The 18,303-nt window shown below is 48.9% G+C and overlaps 1 protein-coding gene across 1 annotated transcript in view; it reads right to left on the minus strand.

Annotated features, from left to right (window-relative positions):
* Positions 1 to 1,884: 1,884 nt before the first annotated feature.
* Positions 1,885 to 18,303, minus strand: part of LOC311245464 (transcription factor SOX-6-like) — a gene marked incomplete at its 5' end in the record, with an annotated part of 86,080 nt that continues 69,661 nt past the window's right edge. Inside the window, 3 exon segments of the mRNA XM_084335306.1 lie at positions 1,885 to 3,383; positions 5,131 to 5,347; positions 11,206 to 11,376. Of these exon segments, the coding sequence (XP_084191432.1) occupies positions 3,047 to 3,383; positions 5,131 to 5,347; positions 11,206 to 11,376 (725 nt within the window). The 3' untranslated portion in view covers positions 1,885 to 3,046.

An 18,303-nucleotide genomic window follows, 5' to 3' on the forward strand; every position in this document is an offset into this window, starting at 1 on the left:
TTTCAAAGAGGTCAAAGGTGAAGAGAACCTTTAAGACAGCACTGGAGAGCTACAGCAACAACAAAAAAAACTAAAATAAATCTGCTTAAATAATTGAAACGCTTGTAAAAATGGAAAGGGGAGCGAGGCAGGTGCTTCACCATATCTCTAGGTTTGTAAATATGTCATGTTGTTCATCAAACAACGACTTCACATTACTCCTTACTCATTATCTCATTATCCAGTGCTTAGGATGCGTATGACTTCACTAGAAACAGTATCTGCATGAGGAAAGCGTATCTGCATGCTGTGTTAAGCAACACCATAATTCAGTCCCAGCTATAAACAAGGTTTCCTAATAAAAGTCCCGTACCGACATCATGGTCACGTAGTAGAGATACCAAAGACAGTAGAGATATCAAAGACATATGCACCAGCAAAAAACAAGAGTACCCCAATAAAAATACCTACAGGACATAGGTTGTCAAAATGTTTTTGAAATATTTCCAAATTGGAGATTGGAAAGAAAATATTAAACAGACATTTGTCTTGAAAATTATTTGACTGAAATGGAAGAAAAAACTAAAACAAGAGGCGCACACCCAGCAAGGTGATAATTAATGGGGCGTAACCAACAGTTAAAAAAAAGAGTAAAGTAAACGCCTGGCTTCAGATGCTGAAGAAAACGTGTGTTCCAATAAATGTCACACAATTGAAAAGAAAAGTGTACGGCTTTCCTTTTTTTCTCTCTTTACTTTCCATTTTACTCTTAATAATTTACTCGAGTTCAAAATATACATGCAATGTCGAAGAAAAAAATAAAAGTACCCTTTAAAAAAACAGACCTTATGTAGCATTATTGTTTGTCAGCATAATTGATTATTTGAAAAAAAAAAATTACGGGTTTGATTTATCTTTTTGATGGGCTGCAGAATAGATAATAAATTGTTACCAAACTAATAAGACATAATAAAATAACACATTTGAATGTGTGTGTGTGTGTGTGTGTGTGTGTGTGTGTGTGTGTGTGTGTGTGTGTGTGTGTGTGTGTGTGTGTGTGTGTGTGTGTGTGTGTGTGTGTGTGTGTGTGTGTGTGTGTGTGTGTGTGTGTGTGTGTGTGAGTGTGTGTGTGTGTGTGTGTGTGTGTGTGTGTGTGTGTGTGTGTGTGTGTGTATGTGTGTGTGTGTGTGTGTGTGTGTGTGTGTGTAATTTTTCCTTTCATATCAATTCAAAACTAAAATTCAAAATACAGTGAAGGGATCTGAACTAGAATAAATTCCCAACCTACAGTAAGATATTAGCCCGCAGGGACCGGTCGCTCCTCACACCATCTCCTACGAAGCTGAAGTGACTAGGGCGCACTCTAAAAGGTACACTTTTAAGACTCTCCCAAAGTGTCTAGCAGAAATTAAGCGAAAACTTGTTTTTCTTCTCTATTTTTTTTTACCTGCCATCTCTTAGGTAAACGTTAGCCCAATTTCATCAAAAAAGAGACAGCCACTCAAAACCACTATGTTGGGTGTGTTTGTACAGTATGCAGCATGATGACACGCCAAAATATCTTGGCCTCAAAAGAAAAAGAGAGTGACGCCTAAATTGCCGTAAGGTATATTGCTCTTGTAATTACGCCACATCACCAGAGGGGGTGCCAGAGATAACGACGCTGTGACCAAGTGAGTGTGTGATGGACAAACATGCATCCTCCCTGAGCTGTATCTGTGGAGGCAGCAGTGACCCAATGAGAACTCTGTCTCACCAGATAGGTAAGCTGATTGGATAAGACTTTCTTGCAGCATTAGAAATTAAGACTACAATATCCCGAATAAATGTGAATGTATGTTTGGCACATTTTGAAGTAAAACTGTACAATGTATGGGTAATAATAATAATAATAATAATAATAATAATAATAATAATAATAATAATAATAATAATAATAATAATAATAATAATAATAATAATTAACGTGATGCAAGGGATTCGTGTCCCGTTTTTCATTGTCAGTCTGAAAAGTTCTACCACTCTCATATGAAAACAAAATAACAACAACGAAAAGAAAAAAAAACACATTCACAAGCTGGCACGTCATACCTGAGCTGGGATATATTAAAAAAACCCATCATAAACAGTAATGTAATGTAAGCAGTTTGTCAGAAATAAAAGGGCTGTAGATGCACTGTACTCGTAAGAAAACAATGTAAGACTATAAGACTACAAGAGCTAGGATTTATATTAAAACTTTCAAATTTCAAGTTCCGACAGTTCAGGTTTGTACAGGCAGTGACCTGTCAGAAAAAAAGTATATCAAACAAAAACAAAAAACAAAACAAAAAAAAGGAACTACATAACGATAAAAACTTAAAATCACACATAAAAGAAACATTTAAGACCAAATAGCTGTTGAAGACCATTTTCCTGATGCTTCATAAATCCATGCATGCTCTTTAGAAACCACACAGCAATGTGTTCGTCGCTCATCTTGTAATTTTTTTCTCTCATTCTCTCTCTCTCTCTCTCTCTCTCTCTCTCTCTCTCTCTCTCTCTCTCTCTCTCTCTCTCTCTCTCTCTCTCGCTCTCCCTCTCTCTCGCTCTCTCTCTCTCTCTCTCTCTCTCTCTCTCTCTCTCTCTCTCTCTCTCTCTCTCTCTCTCTCTCTCTCTCTCTCACCTAACGCTTATTTGCTTCAGCATGTTAAGATTGTCAAAGTGTGAGCAATTGAAGTTCATTGTCAGTCAAGTTTTTCAAAGGTTAAGTTGTTTTCTCCAGGGGTTGAGGTGGGGTGGGGAGTGTTCGCCCGGGTATCGTATTCACATCAGCCTTCTCCTTCAAATGGATGTCCGTCAAGATACTGTCAGAATGACTCTCTGAGCGCGCTCAGTTTAAATCCATACTGTCCCACCTCAGATCAGTCTGGGCATGCTCAGTGCATGGCACACCATGTCCTCGTGAATGTATGCCCGGAGCGTTTTTTTTAAGTCTCTGCAATAAATTGTCTTAATAAAAAGTGTCTCTGAAAAAAAAAGAAAAAAAAAAAGGGTATGTGTTTCGTTGACTATCTGCATCCTGAGCTCAGTTGGCACTGACGGCCTCCCGGGTCTCGCGGTCGCTGCTATAGTCCGATTTGGGCTCGTCCTCAAAGTCCTCGTACATGTCCATCCGCTCCTCTCCGTTGGGGGTGCGGACGGGGAGATCCAGGGGTCCTCCTCCTCCGCCGCCCGGCTCCGCCTTCACCTTCACCGCGTAGGTGCTCTGGATGACGGGGATGGCTGGCTCGGGACTGGCCGAGGTACTGGAGCAGTCTGAGGTCAGGTGGGGGGAGGGCGTGGCCGCTGTCGCCATGGTGATGGCACCCGGGTAGACCCCGAGGCCCCCCGGGCTGTTGCCAAGAGGCATCGGCACCTGGGGCCTGAGAGAAAGAGAGAGAGAGAGAGAGAACAGAGGTCCATAAAAACACTGATTCATTATATCCTAACTGCTCAGGAGGAAAAAAGCATTAATTCTCAGGCCACTTATCATAAGCAGCAGCAGCAGCAGCAGCGCCTCTCATCTGTTCAGACGTGCCCCGACACAGACCCTCCTCTGCCAGCACATACAGTAGTCGCCCTGTCAGCCGCAGCTAAATAACCTCTTAAGCTATGGATGGAATGAAGGTAAATGCACATCACTCAAGGGAGCCTCCAGGCTTCTCAAATGAAGCACATAAACCAGGAAAATTGCTGTCACTTTTCTCACCTAAACCGTTTTTCCACACCGTTCTCCTGAAACAATTACCCTCCGCAGTAAGTTCTGACAGACTCATTTTCAAATTAAATGCTTTGAAAACAACGTGGTTTTTATCGCACGCGGCCCGCGTTAAGAGCCGGTTCTATATAACCTCAGCCGTAAGTTATTTGATTTAGCTGTGATTGAAAGTCCAGGCTCTGGCGAATCGCAGGGCTTTTTTTCTGCGTTCGATTGACCACACACAGTAAATGTGGCATTGAGCCTGTGACGTCTGCCTTTCTCTCTCTCTCTCTCTCTCTCTCTCTCTCTCTCTCTCTCTCTCTCTCTCTCTCTCTCTCTCGCTCTCTCTTTAAACATCTGCTTACGTTTCATATTCTCCTATAAGTCCGTCTGTGTCCAATTTCACTGCCCGCAAGCGCCCAGCATTGTCCTAATTTAATAAATGACAAGCTATTAAAAATCGCTCCTATTGAAAGCTGTGGCCCCTGGTAAATCCATCTCAGACACGGGCCACTGTGATGGCTTTAAACACATCCACGGCTGTGTTCTATTACAACCACGCCACTGGTTTCCCCTCCCAGCCTATGGAGAGTAGAAAAGAGGATTAGCGGTCCTCACAATAAAGAGGCCTTTTTTTCTCCCTTCTTTTCTTTTTTAACAAGACAGCCTACATAACTCTGAATCGATAATAATCTGTGAGTTCAGCATGATCAATTCAGGTAAAATGCCAGATTATGTTCTGAAGTACCCAAAAAACAATTACCTCAAATGTTATTTACAGAACGATTAGGGGAGTAATTTGTCATGAGGATGATTCGACAATTATCCTGCCTTTAATCTTTTATCTAGGCTTTATTTACCACCATGGCTGAGCCTGATGCGATCAAATTCCTTGTTCTGTAGAAAATAAAAACTCACGCTGACGATCTTTGGGCCAATTCAAGGTCCATAGGAACGTAGCTTGTCTGAGGACAACATTCAAATTCTTTTTGAGCAGTTTGATATATTTTCTTATTTGTTTCATGCTTTATTTAAATAACACATATTATATTCTGAGTGGCCACAGATGTCCACACCTACAGTACTAATGTATTTGAGCCGGTCCATTCAGCTTCATGGAGCTCAGTACGTAACATTTGTCATGTAATTTTGCTTAAAAGCTCAATCAGTAATTCAAATGTCAACACATGGGGTAGCCCCACCACCATAAATAAGAAATAGAGACATGTTTTATTCTCTAGTTGACTGACTGAGCTCTTGATACAACACTAGACAACAGGTAAATATGAGCTCTTAATTGTATTTGCTATATTTTGTGGCGGTAAAAGTTTTGTTTATGGTGTAAAAACATTAAAATAAATAGCGGATTGGCTGTATACGAGTGAACAGTGTTATTATGGTTATTAAATGTGAACCTATACGTTTCTCACCCCACGCTGAAGAACTGCCTCATCTCCTGTCGCCGCGAGCGCATCATCTGCTTGTATTCGCCGATGCGAAGCTTCTTTCCGTCGATGATGCAGGTCCTCTTGGGCCGCGGCTTGTACTTGTAGTTGGGGTACTTCTCCAGGTGGATCTTACTCAGACGGGCCTGCTCCTCGTAGAACGGCTGCTTCTCCTGGTTGGTCATACCCTTCCAGCGAGAACCTAGGAGGAGGAGGAGAGGAGGCGTGTGAGACCAGAGACGCTGTAGCGTATGTTGTGATGTGGGGGCATCGGGTTTGCTTTGATACCGTTAACTTGACACCTCTTCTCACATTCTATTTTTGATCCGTCGCCCCCGTTGCATTTTGCACAATCACCTCCATCACCTCTTTGCAGGCTATGTACTTCCACTTAATAGATGTTGTATTTTATTTTATTTTTTATTTTTTTATTCTTTTTTAAACAAACATATAAACAAACATGACAACACACGATAAGATATACAAGCATTAATTGTCAGGGCACATCCAATGAGATCACCTTTTAGTTAGTTGTTTTATATAAGATATACCCATAATACCTGTTATATAAAAAAAAAAACTACACACATATGCTCAGCTCGAACCCCCCCCTCCCGGACCCCACCTTGGATAGTACCTCCACTATCCCTCGCACCTAACCAGACACTACCATTATAAGCTAGCTTTTATTCTCTCCACCACTTCTAACCACATTGACATTTTGGATTCATTGAGACCCAGAATTCTTGCTGTAGATATTTCATGGTAAATTACATCAAGATATGTAAGAAACCAAACTTTACGGCACATTTTTTCCGGTTGAAACCAACGTGATGCGATCAGCTTTTTGGCTACTGTGATACCCGATAAAACCAATCTCTTTAGCTGTGGATTCACTGCAAACTCAAAAACATCATTCAACAGCAATACCGAGGGGTGTACAGGTATATTCCAAGATACGAGTTTTGATATTTGTTGGGTCACATCTTTCCAGAATGCCTTAACTGGTGAGCAGTCCCAATACATGTGCATAAATGTCCCTTCGTCCCCATTTGTACATTGGGTGCATTTGGAATCTTGTTTGAGCCCCATTCGGCACAGTCTTATAGGAGTCAAGTATGTCCTGTGAATATAGTTAAGATTGATTTGTTGATGATCCGGGTTCCTTGATGTAAGTCGGACATTTGCCCAGGCTCCTTGCCAATCAAAGTCATTTTCCAGGTCTGGTATATCCCTCCTCCAGACAGAGTCAAGTTGGAGGGTTTCATACGAGGACGTTAGTAATTGATAATAAAATTCTGAAACAAAACCTCTCGATGTCTCTCTTGAGTAGAAGAATTTGTGGTATCTGTGGTGTTCAATTGGTCTGTCTAATGGAACACCGTGAGACTTCAAACATAGCTCTAACTGTTTGTGAAAAAGCCATGTGGACTTGGTGAGATTAAATTTTTTGCGTATTTCTTTATCACTACAAAAACCCTGTTTGTTAAAAACATCCCCTAATGAGTGTATGCCTTGCTCTTCCCATATAGGGAATCTTATAGGTCGTTTTCCAATTAAGAGAGCATTGTTATTGAATAAGGGAGTATGATTGTGCCATTCTTGTGGGTTAAGATTTTTTTTTTGTGATTCACGCCATATCCGGATCGCATGAGTAATTATGGGGCCAAATTTTCGTTCACAGTGCTTGATTGGTAGTTTAGTGTATGCTATGTCCTTCAGTCTATGTGGGGCTACTATGTTTTCTTCTATTTTTCTCCAAGATGCTAATGCTTGGGAGTCAAACCATGTTAAGGACACTTAATAGATGTTTAACTTTATATTGACACTTTTTATTTCTCTATTTATTTTTCTATTATTCTATAATGTATTGTTTTTGTCTTGCACCAAGAGAAAATTCCAAATGATATATATAGATATATATCCATTTTGGAAAACTAGGATGGCCTGTCACCCGCAGAACATAGCGGAAAGGCCCACTTTGTCTGCCTTTGAATGGAATTATTACTATGTACACAAATATTGATTTGTAACAAGGGCAGCACACAACACCAAACGAGAAATATATCAACAACAAATGTATTTAATTTGTATCTTGTTACCCTATCTCAAAATACTGGTCTGAGTGGAGCAAGCATCCCGCAGCGTATGTGATCATTATTGTTAGGTACCTGATGTTTATTACTTAATATTAAATACAGAAATGTCTCTTTTTTGCGCCACTTTTACTTTTATGCCAGCAATAAGAGCAGATGAGAAAGTGTCACAGCTGTTTGTTTCAAACTTTCAGGTGGTGGATACTCCTTGTTTTATTGCTGTTGTTTGTTTCAGATGGTGGATACTCTTTGTTTTGGAGAAAAACCCCAAAGTACCAAAGATTTAGCAATTAAAACCACAAGGGGACTGAACTTAATTTTTTTGGTTTAGTTTGTTGTTGAGTTTTTTTGGATGCAAACCACCTCATAGGCAATGTCACGCGTTCACTCACTCGCCCGTTGTTAGCAACTCTGCCCCTAGTGCTGGCTTACAGGCAATGCACTTCGTATAAGACCAGTCCATGATTCACATCTATGAACTGTGTGTCCTTGTTTTTTTTCTTTTGCGCCGGATCTCATCCATCATAAAGTCATAATGAAGTTAATATAGTAAGTTCCTACCTTAGTTTACTAAAGAGTAACAGCACATCGTCCTTTCAGGTCTATTCTTATCTAATAATTCAGTTATGTTATCTGTTATTTATCTGTTATTTAGTTCAAAGTCTTGTCACGTCACTAAGGCTGTCCCCGAAGCCTGTTTTTGGGATTCGAACTTCGTCAGGGTTTTTCGAACTAATGTTTGAACCTTCGTTTTTAATTAAAAAAAATTTATATAAATATCCTCAAACTAAATCCTCAATTTGAATAAAGTGATTGATCTGATTAAATGATTTTTTTTTTTTTTTTTATTAAATCAACTTTCCAGCCCCAGCCCAGGGAGAAGCCCCAGCCAACTAAATCAATTAAATCCACTTTCTTTAATGAATATAACTCATCAGTTTCTTTTAATACTATAATATTAGTGTAGCCTAATCTTTATCTTAATAAAAAAAAAATATATCGAATGTTGATTTAGAATTCGAATGCCAACGTAACAAACGAAGGTTCGAACGTTTGGGCTCAGCCCAAACCCCCGGCACCACCAGACCCACGCGCCCGTTACAGGACAAGTGGACAGGAGGACAAGTGGACAGGAGGACAAGTGGACAGGAGGACAAGTGGACAGGAGGACAAGTGGACAGGAGGACAAGTGGAGTGGACAGGAGGACAAGTGGACAGGAGGACAAGTGGACAGGGGGACAAGTGGACAGGAGGACAAGTGGACAGGAGGACAAGTGGACAGGAGGACAAGTGGACAGGGGGACAAGTGGACAGGAGGACAGGGGGACAAGTGGACAGGAGGACAAGTGGACAGGAGGACAAGTGGACAGGAGGACAAGTGGACAGGGGGACAAGTGGACAGGAGGACAAGTGGACAGGAGGACAAGTGGACAGGAGGACAAGTGGACAGGGGGACAAGTGGACAGGAGGACAAGTGGACAGGGGGACAAGTGGACAGGAGGACAAGTGGACAGGGGGACAAGTGGACAGGAGGACAAGTGGACAGGAGGACAAGTGGACAGGAGGACAAGTGGACAGGGGGACAAGTGGACAGGAGGACAAGTGGACAGGAGGACAAGTGGACAGGAGGACAAGTGGACAGGAGGACAAGTGGACAGGAGGACAAGAGGACAGGGGGACAAGTGGACAGGAGGACAAGTGGACAGGGGGACAAGTGGACAGGAGGACAAGTGGACAGGAGGACAAGTGGACCGGAGGACAAGTGGACAGGAGGACAAGTGGACAGGAGGACAAGTGGACAGGAGGACAAGTGGACAGGGGGACAAGTGGACAGGAGGACAAGTGGACAGGAGGACAAGTGGACAGGAGGACAAGTGGACAGGGGGACAAGTGGACAGGGGGACAAGTGGACAGGAGGACAAGTGGACAGGGGGACAAGTGGACAGGAGGACAAGTGGACAGGAGGACAAGGGGACAGGAGGACAAGTGGACAGGGGGACAAGTGGACAGGAGGACAAGTGGACAGGAGGACAAGTGGACAGGAGGACAAGTGGACAGGAGGACAAGTGGACAGGAGGACAAGTGGACAGGAGGACAAGTGGACAGGAGGACAAGTGGACAGGAGGACAAGTGGACAGGGGGACAAGTGGACAGGAGGACAAGTGGACAGGGGGACAAGTGGACAGGAGGACAAGTGGACAGGAGGACAAGTGGACAGGAGGACAAGTGGACAGGAGGACAAGTGGACAGGAGGACAAGTGGACAGGAGGACAAGTGGACAGGAGGACAAGTGGACAAGTGGACAGGAGGACAAGTGGACAGGGGGACAAGTGGACAGGAGGACAAGTGGACAGGAGGACAAGTGGACAGGAGGACAAGAGGACAGGAGGACAAGTGGACAGGAGGACAAGTGGACAGGAGGACAAGTGGACAGGAGGACAAGTGGACAGGAGGACAAGTGGACAGGAGGACAAGTGGACAGGAGGACAAGTGGACAGGAGGACAAGTGGACAGGAGGACAAGTGGACAGGAGGACAAGTGGACAGGAGGACAAGTGGACAGGGGGACAAGTGGACAGGAGGACAAGTGGACAGGAGGACAAGTGGACAGGAGGACAAGTGGACAGGAGGACAAGTGGACAGGGGGACAAGTGGACAGGAGGACAAGTGGACAGGAGGACAAGTGGACAGGAGGACCATTACCGCAGGAACGCAGGAACATCTGGAGGCTGCTCTGACAACTGATTATACACATGCAGCCTCACTCTTTGTGTTTATCAAGGTTTATCAAGCAAACTCTCCTTCGGACTCAGGAAACAGAGGGGAGGCCGCTGACCACCGCCCCCTCGCATCCAGCTGTGTTATTGTGTCTGAGAGTGATGCACTCGAGACACACACACACACTGCACACAAACACACACACACACACACACACACTGCACACAAACACACACACACACACACACACACACTGTACACAAACACACAGACTCCTCTCATGGTCCCTCTCAGGTCTCCTGATAACCACCACAACCGTACCGTAAATATCCGGAAGATCTCCTTCTTACCGATTAGGACTTAACGGTGAACTTCTGAACGTTCACATTTGTAACTATTAAGATGTCTTTTCGGACAATATTTTTAATATAACAACTTAAACATTATGGGAAAGAAAGTCAAATGAAGGGACTTTTTTTACATATATTTTTTTATTTAAAATTGGAAAGTTCCGGAATGGTTTCGACTCTCCGATAGAGCTCTGAGTCAGACGCACACAGAACCCCACCGAAAGCTCATTTGTGCACATCACTTTTAAGTTGGATTTTATGTTAGTATAGTATTTTATGTTGGTGTTGGACAGTAAGAAGTAGAACACTGTGCTTGGTGCCCTGTAGCTCTATAAGGGATGGGGAACGCCATGGGTCTGGTGGGGCCCATGTGTGTGTGTGTGTGTGTGTGTGTGTGTGTGTGTGTGTGTGTGTGTGTTCTCATACTTGTCTGTACCATATGGATTTGATGGATGATGTCGACATGTCAGAATCATACTACTTCTTACAGCTACTTTTCTTTTATTATATCAAAGCAAGAATGACTTGAAACCCACATGTAAAAAAATAAAAACACTGGTGTCGTCCTTTAAAGAGTAACTTTGGTTCAGGAGGTACTCTGACATCACCAATCGGGGCGGGACAGAGTGTGCATGCATGCATGGTGAAAATGTCTTGAGCTGTTTTGTGATATTCTAGGTTTGCCTGGTGAACTTTTATAAAACGTTTGTAAAACCCCAACCCTGTATTGTACAATGAAGTGATGTACATATTTATTTTCAGAACAACCTGATGGGCTATCAGAGTATGTGATTCAGTTTAGTCAGATCAAGGTATACATGCGTTTTACCACTATATATATCAATATAAAATATATACATACAAATATATATCAAAGAGATGTGTTGTCAGTCTCACCCAGGATCTTGCTGATGTTGGAGTTGTGCATGTCGGGGAAGGTCTGCAGGATCTTCCTCCTCTCGTCCTTGGCCCACACCATGAAGGCGTTCATGGGCCTCTTGATGTGCGGCTCGTTGGTGGTCCTGCTGCGGGACTCCCTGAACACCCGCGCCTCGGTGGCGTTGCTCCCTATAGGGGGCGACAGAGAGGGGAGGACATCTTTTTCTCCATCCATTCCACTGACATTTATTAGTGTAACTGACCGCTCTCGGCCTCTGCCTTGACGGATTAAAGCAACAGTTGTGATTGGAGGGTCAAGAAAAGAGGGCGGAGCTTGGGATAGATAAAGTGCAGATGGTTTAAAAGATGTTTATTGAGTTATGAACACAGACGCATTGTTTATTCATATTTGATCTATCTGTCTGTCTGTCTATCTGTCTGTCTGGCCTCTGATGATGATGATGATGATGATGATGATGATGATGATGATGATGATGATGATGATGATGATGATGATGATGGGAGATGGGATGGAACAGCTGGTAATAATAATAATAATAAAACACAAGTGGTTCCTTGTTTGTCCCCTCAGTTGTACTGTATGTATAACAGAAGCAACAGTGGGGCCTAGTTGGGATGCCCCCCCACCCACCACCATGCATACATGTATGTATACACACACACACACACACACGCACGCACACACGCACATACACACACACACACACACACACACACACACACACACACACACACGCACGCACACACACACACACACACACACACACACGCACGCACACACGCACATACACACGCACATACACACACACACACACACACACACACACACACACACACACACACACACACACACACACACACACACACACACACACACACACACACACACACACACACACACACACACACACACACACACACACACACACACACACACACACACACACACACACACACACACACACACACACACACACACACACACACACACACACACACACACACACACACACACACACACACACACACACACACACACACACACACACACACACACACACACACACACACACACACACACACACACACACACACACACACACACACACACACACACACACACACACACACACACACACACACACACTAGCCTCACTTAGCCTCAGCCAGATAGTATCTCAGTGTGTACACTTCCGTGTTTACGCCTGTGATTCTAAACTAAACCGTGATGAACTCTCCTCAGTTCCCTTGTTCGCTTATAAACACTGGAGGTTTATGGGAAACAGGTGGGTTCTGGGTAAAAAAAAAACATAGAAAATTGACCTTCCTGGCTGTGTCCAAAGGCGTGCTGATTGTGACAGTATCTACAAAGTACCACCCCACACAGCACTATGCAGCTACTCATTCAAATGTGAAATTTGAATTTCTGCCTACCGAATCAACAATTCAGCAAAGCGGCTACTGATGAAGACGTTTCTACACCAGCCCCCTGTCCTTCCTCGCCTGTTTTTTTTAGTTTGCATACCTCCGCCGGACAGAAATCATCAGCGGCCCAAACACCGGTCACGGTTTGAAGCCGGGTGAATTGTGTGCCTCTCGTCTCGTGCATACAGGAATAATAACAGCGCCAAGTTCTCCGGAGTGTAAAATGTTGACGTTGAGGATTCCGCTCGGCCGCTAAGAGCGCTCCTCCACGACCGCTCTCTTAAAGGAGCACAATAAATATTTGTGTCTGCCACTGAATACCTGCGTGTCCCAAGCTTTCCTAGTGGCCCGCTGTCTCGCCTCCACAAAGGCCTGGGAGAGGAGGCGTAGGAGAGGAGGCGTAGGAGAGGAGGCGTAGGAGAGGAGGCGTAGGAGAGGAGGCGTAGGAGAGGAGGTGTAGGAGAGGAGGCGTAGGAGAGGAGGCGTAGGAGAGGAGGCGTAGGAGAGGAGGTGTAGGAGAGGAGGCGTAGGAGAGGAGGTGTAGGAGAGGAGGCGTAGGAGAGGAGGCCTGGGAGAGGAGGCGTAGGAGAGGAGGCCTGGGAGAGGAGGCGTAGGAGAGGAGGCGTAGGAGAGGAGGCCTGGGAGAGGAGGCGTAGGAGAGGAGGCGTAGGAGAGGAGGCGTAGGAGAGGAGGCCTGGGAGAGGAGGCGTAGGAGAGGAGGCGTAGGAGAGGAGGCCTGGGAGAGGAGGCGTAGGAGAGGAGGCCTAGGAGAGGAGGCGTAGGAGAGGAGGCGTAGGAGAGGAGGCGTAGGAGAGGAGGCGTAGGAGAGGAGGCGTAGGAGAGGAGGCGTAGGAGAGGAGGCGTAGGAGAGGAGGCGTAGGAGAGGAGGCGTAGGAGAGGAGGCCTAGGAGAGGAGGCGTAGGAGAGGAGGCGTAGGAGAGGAGGCGTAGGAGAGGAGGCATAGGAGAGGAGGCGTAGGAGAGGAGGCGTAGGAGAGGAGGCGTAGGAGAGGAGGCGTAGGAGAGGAGGCGTAGGAGAGGAGGCGTAGGAGAGGAGGCCTAGGAGAGGAGGTGTAGGAGAGGAGGCGTAGGAGAGGAGGCGTAGGAGAGGAGGCGTAGGAGAGGAGGCATAGGAGAGGAGACGTAGGAGAGGAGGCGTAGGAGAGGAGGTGTAGGAGAGGAGGCGTAGGAGAGGAGGCGTAGGAGAGGAGGTCTGGGAGAGGAGGTGTAGGAGAGGAGGCGTAGGAGAGGAGGCGTAGGAGAGGAGGCGTAGGAGAGGAGGCGTAGGAGAGGAGGCCTGGGAGAGGAGGTGTAGGAGAGGAGGTGTAGGAGAGGAGGCGTAGGAGAGGAGGCGTAGGAGAGGAGGCCTAGGAGAGGAGGCGTAAAAGAGGAGGCGTAGGAGAGGAGGCGTAGGAGAGGAGGCGTAGGAGAGGAGACGTAGGAGAGGAGGCGTAGGAGAGGAGGCCTAGGAGAGGAGGCCTAGGAGAGGAGGCCTAGGAGAGGAGGTGTAGGAGAGGAGGTGTAGGAGAGGAGGTGTAGGAGAGGAGGCCTAGGAGAGGAGGCGTAGGAGAGGAGGCGTAGGAGAGGAGGCGTAGGAGAGGAGGCGTAGGAGAGGAGGCCTAGGAGAGGAGGCCTAGGAGAGGAGGCCTAGGAGAGGAGGCGTAGGAGAGGAGGCCTAGGAGAGGAGACGTAGGAGAGGAGGCGTAGGAGAGGAGGCGTAGGAGAGGAGGTGTAGGAGAGGAGGCCTAGGAGAGGAGGCGTAGGAGAGGAGGCGTAGGAGAGGAGGCCTAGGAGAGGAGACGTAGGAGAGGAGGCGTAGGAGAGGAGGTGTAGGAGAGGAGGTGTAGGAGAGGAGGTGTAGGAGAGGAGGCGTAGGAGAGGAGGCGTAGGAGAGGAGGCGTAGGAGAGGAGGCGTAGGAGAGGAGGCGTAGGAGAGGAGGTGTAGGAGAGGAGGCCTAGGAGAGGAGGCGTAGGAGAGGAGGTGTAGGAGAGGAGGCGTAGGAGAGGAGGCCTGGGAGAGGAGGCGTAGGAGAGGAGACGTAGGAGAGGAGGCGTAGGAGAGGAGGCGTAGGAGAGGAGGCGTAGGAGAGGAGGCGTAGGAGAGGAGGCCTGGGAGAGGAGGCGTAGGAGAGGAGGCATAGGAGAGGAGGTGTAGGAGAGGAGGCGTAGGAGAGGAGGTGTAGGAGAGGAGGTGTAGGAGAGGAGGCGTAGGAGAGGAGGCGTAGGAGAGGAGGCCTAGGAGAGGAGGCGTAGGAGAGGAGGCCTGGGAGAGGAGGTGTAGGAGAGGAGGTGTAGGAGAGGAGGTGTAGGAGAGGAGGCGTAGGAGAGGAGGCGTAGGAGAGGAGGCCTAGGAGAGGAGGCGTAGGAGAGGAGGCCTAGGAGAGGAGGCGTAGGAGAGGAGGCGTAGGAGAGGAGGCCTAGGAGAGGAGGCGTAGGAGAGGAGGCGTAGGAGAGGAGGTGTAGGAGAGGAGGCATAGGAGAGGAGGCGTAGGAGAGGAGGCGTAGGAGAGGAGGCGTAGGAGAGGAGGCGTAGGAGAGGAGGCCTGGGAGAGGAGGCGTAGGAGAGGAGGCCTAGGAGAGGAGGCGTAGGAGAGGAGGCGTAGGAGAGGAGGCCTAGGAGAGGAGGCGTAGGAGAGGAGGCGTAGGAGAGGAGGCGTAGGAGAGGAGGCGTAGGAGAGGAGGCGTAGGAGAGGAGGCGTAGGAGAGGAGGCGTAGGAGAGGAGGCGTAGGAGAGGAGGCGTAGGAGAGGAGGCGTAGGAGAGGAGGTCTGGGAGAGGAGGCGTAGGAGAGGAGGCCTAGGAGAGGAGGCGTAGGAGAGGAGGCGTAGGAGAGGAGACGTAGGAGAGGAGGCGTAGGAGAGGAGGCCTAGGAGAGGAGGCGTAGGAGAGGAGGCGTAGGAGAGGAGGCCTGGGAGAGGAGGCGTAGGAGAGGAGGCGTAGGAGAGGAGACGTAGGAGAGGAGGTGTAGGAGAGGAGGCGTAGGAGAGGAGGCGTAGGAGAGGAGGCGTAGGAGAGGAGGTGTAGGAGAGGAGGTGTAGGAGAGGAGGCGTAGGAGAGGAGGTGTAGGAGAGGAGGCGTAGGAGAGGAGGCCTGGGAGAGGAGGCGTAGGAGAGGAGGCGTAGGAGAGGAGGTGTAGGAGAGGAGGCGTAGGAGAGGAGGCCTTTATAAGTGGCGCCACCTTCTCCAAGGGGCCTCCGCCGCCAGTTAAGGGTCACTGGTATCAATTTAGTGGGAGCAGGATGTGACTGCTTTTACCTTCAGACTCAGCCTCCCTAAAACCACTTCTCCTTTGGCTCTTTGTCTCCTATTCTCGCAGTTTCCTCTCCTCTGTTATGCCTCGTTTTGTTCCCACGGGTGAAACCAGATGAGAGAGAATGCGTTCTGAACAAAGTGGAACGTTAAGGGAATGTATGAAATACCGGAGGAGAGAAAATTCTACACTCTTAAAAGAGATGTGTCGAAGTAACACAGGATGAGACCCAGACCGGGGGGAGTTAAGTCTCAGGGGCCCTGGGACACAGACACTCAGGGGCCCTGGGACCCAGACACTCAGGGGCCCGGGGGACCCAGACACTCAGGGGCCCGGGGGACCCAGACACTCAGGGGCCCGGGGGACCCAGACACTCAGGGGCCCGGGGGACCCAGACACTCAGGGGCCCGGGGGACACAGACACTCAGGGGCCCGGGGGACCCAGACACTCAGGGGCCCGGGGGACACAGACACTCAGGGGCCCGGGGGACACAGACACTCAGGGGCCCTGGGACCCAGACACTCAGGGGCCCGGGGGACACAGACACTCAGGGGCCCGGGGGACCCAGACACTCAGGGGCCCGGGGGACCCAGACACTCAGGGGCCCTGGGACACAGACACTCAGGGGCCCGGGGGACACAGACACTCAGGGGCCCGGGGGACCCAGACACTCAGGGGCCCTGGGACACAGACACTCAGGGGCCCGGGGGACACAGACACTCAGGGGCCCGGGGACCCAGACACTCAGGGGCCCGGGGGACCCAGACACTCAGGGGCCCGGGGGACCCAGACACTCGTGAACACATGCTAGCACTCTTATTGCAAGGAGACCCCACCAGAAAGGCCTCCCCAACCCATTTTGGGTAAATTAGTTTAAAAACTACAATTTACTATTGAATCTCAAATTTGGTGTGAACAGCTTCTAAACAGACTTCTAAAAAGTCCTGCATTATTATTATTATTATTTATTGCCACGTCGTATTACCAGAGAGTCTGAGGTGATTATTAAAGATTGACATTAGAGATAAAAGTGGGACAGAAAAACAACAGAAAAAGAGAGGGTGGGGTGAGAGGAGCACCTCTAGGGGTCTCCAGGAAGGAGAGAGGGTGGGGTGAGAGGAGCACCTCTAGGGGTCTCCAGGAAGGAGAGAGGGTGGGGTGAGAGGAGCCCCTCTAGGGGTCTCCAGGAAGGAGAGAGGGTGGGGTGAGAGGAGCACCTCTAGGGGTCTCCAGGAAGGAGAGAGGGTGGGGTGAGAGGAGCACCTCTAGGGGTCTCCAGGAAGGGGTGGGGTGGGGTGAGAGGAGCACCTCTAGGGGTCTCCAGGAAGGAGAGAGGGTGGGGTGAGAGGAGCACCTCTAGGGGTCTCCAGGAAGGAGAGAGGGTGGGGTGAGAGGAGCACCTCTAGGGGTCTCCAGGAAGGAGAGAGGGTGGGGTGAGAGGAGCACCTCTAGGGGTCTCCAGGAAGGGGTGGGGTGGGGTGAGAGGAGCACCTCTAGGGGTCTCCAGGAAGGAGAGAGGGTGGGGTGAGAGGAGCACCTCTAGGGGTCTCCAGGAAGGAGAGAGGGTGGGGTGAGAGGAGCACCTCTAGGGGTCTCCAGGAAGGAGAGAGGGTGGGGTGAGAGGAGCACCTCTAGGGGTCTCCAGGAAGGAGAGAGGGTGGGGTGAGAGGAGCCCCTCTAGGGGTCTCCAGGAAGGAGAGAGGGTGGGGTGAGAGGAGCCCCTCTAGGGGTCTCCAGGAAGGAGAGAGGGTGGGGTGAGAGGAGCCCCTCTAGGGGTCTCCAGGAAGGAGAGAGGGTGGGGTGAGAGGAGCACCTCCAGGGGTCTCCAGGAAGGAGAGAGGGTGGGGTGAGAGGAGCACCTCTAGGGGTCTCCAGGAAGGAGAGAGGGTGGGGTGAGAGGAGCACCTCCAGGGGTCTCCAGGAAGGAGAGAGGGTGGGGTGAGAGGAGCAGCTCTAGGGGTCTCCAGGAAGGAGAGAGGGTGGGGTGAGAGGAGCACCTCTAGGGGTCTCCAGGAAGGAGAGAGCGTGGGGTGAGAGGAGCCCCTCTAGGGGTCTCCAGGAAGGAGAGAGGGTGGGGTGAGAGGAGCACCTCTAGGGGTCTCCAGGAAGGAGAGAGGGTGGGGTGAGAGGAGCACCTCCAGGGGTCTCCAGGAAGGGGTGGGGTGGGGTGAGAGGAGCACCTCTAGGGGTCTCCAGGAAGGCTCGGTGGTTAGAGAGACCGTTCTGGAACCGGAAGGTCACGGGTTCGATTCCTGCAACAAGCCCAATGTTTCCCTCTACCTGCCGCCGGGGTGCCAGAAATGGCTGAGCCCACGGTCTGACCCATGACCCCGCGCTCTGACCCATGACCCCACGTTCTGACCCCCCCCCCCCCCCCGCTTCTGAAATACCAACATGTACATGTCTCTTGTGAAAGAAAAT

Source organism: Notolepis coatsorum (genome assembly GCF_963971535.1).
Source record: "Notolepis coatsorum genome assembly, chromosome: 18".
NCBI classification, from domain to species: Eukaryota; Metazoa; Chordata; class Actinopteri; order Aulopiformes; family Paralepididae; genus Notolepis; species Notolepis coatsorum.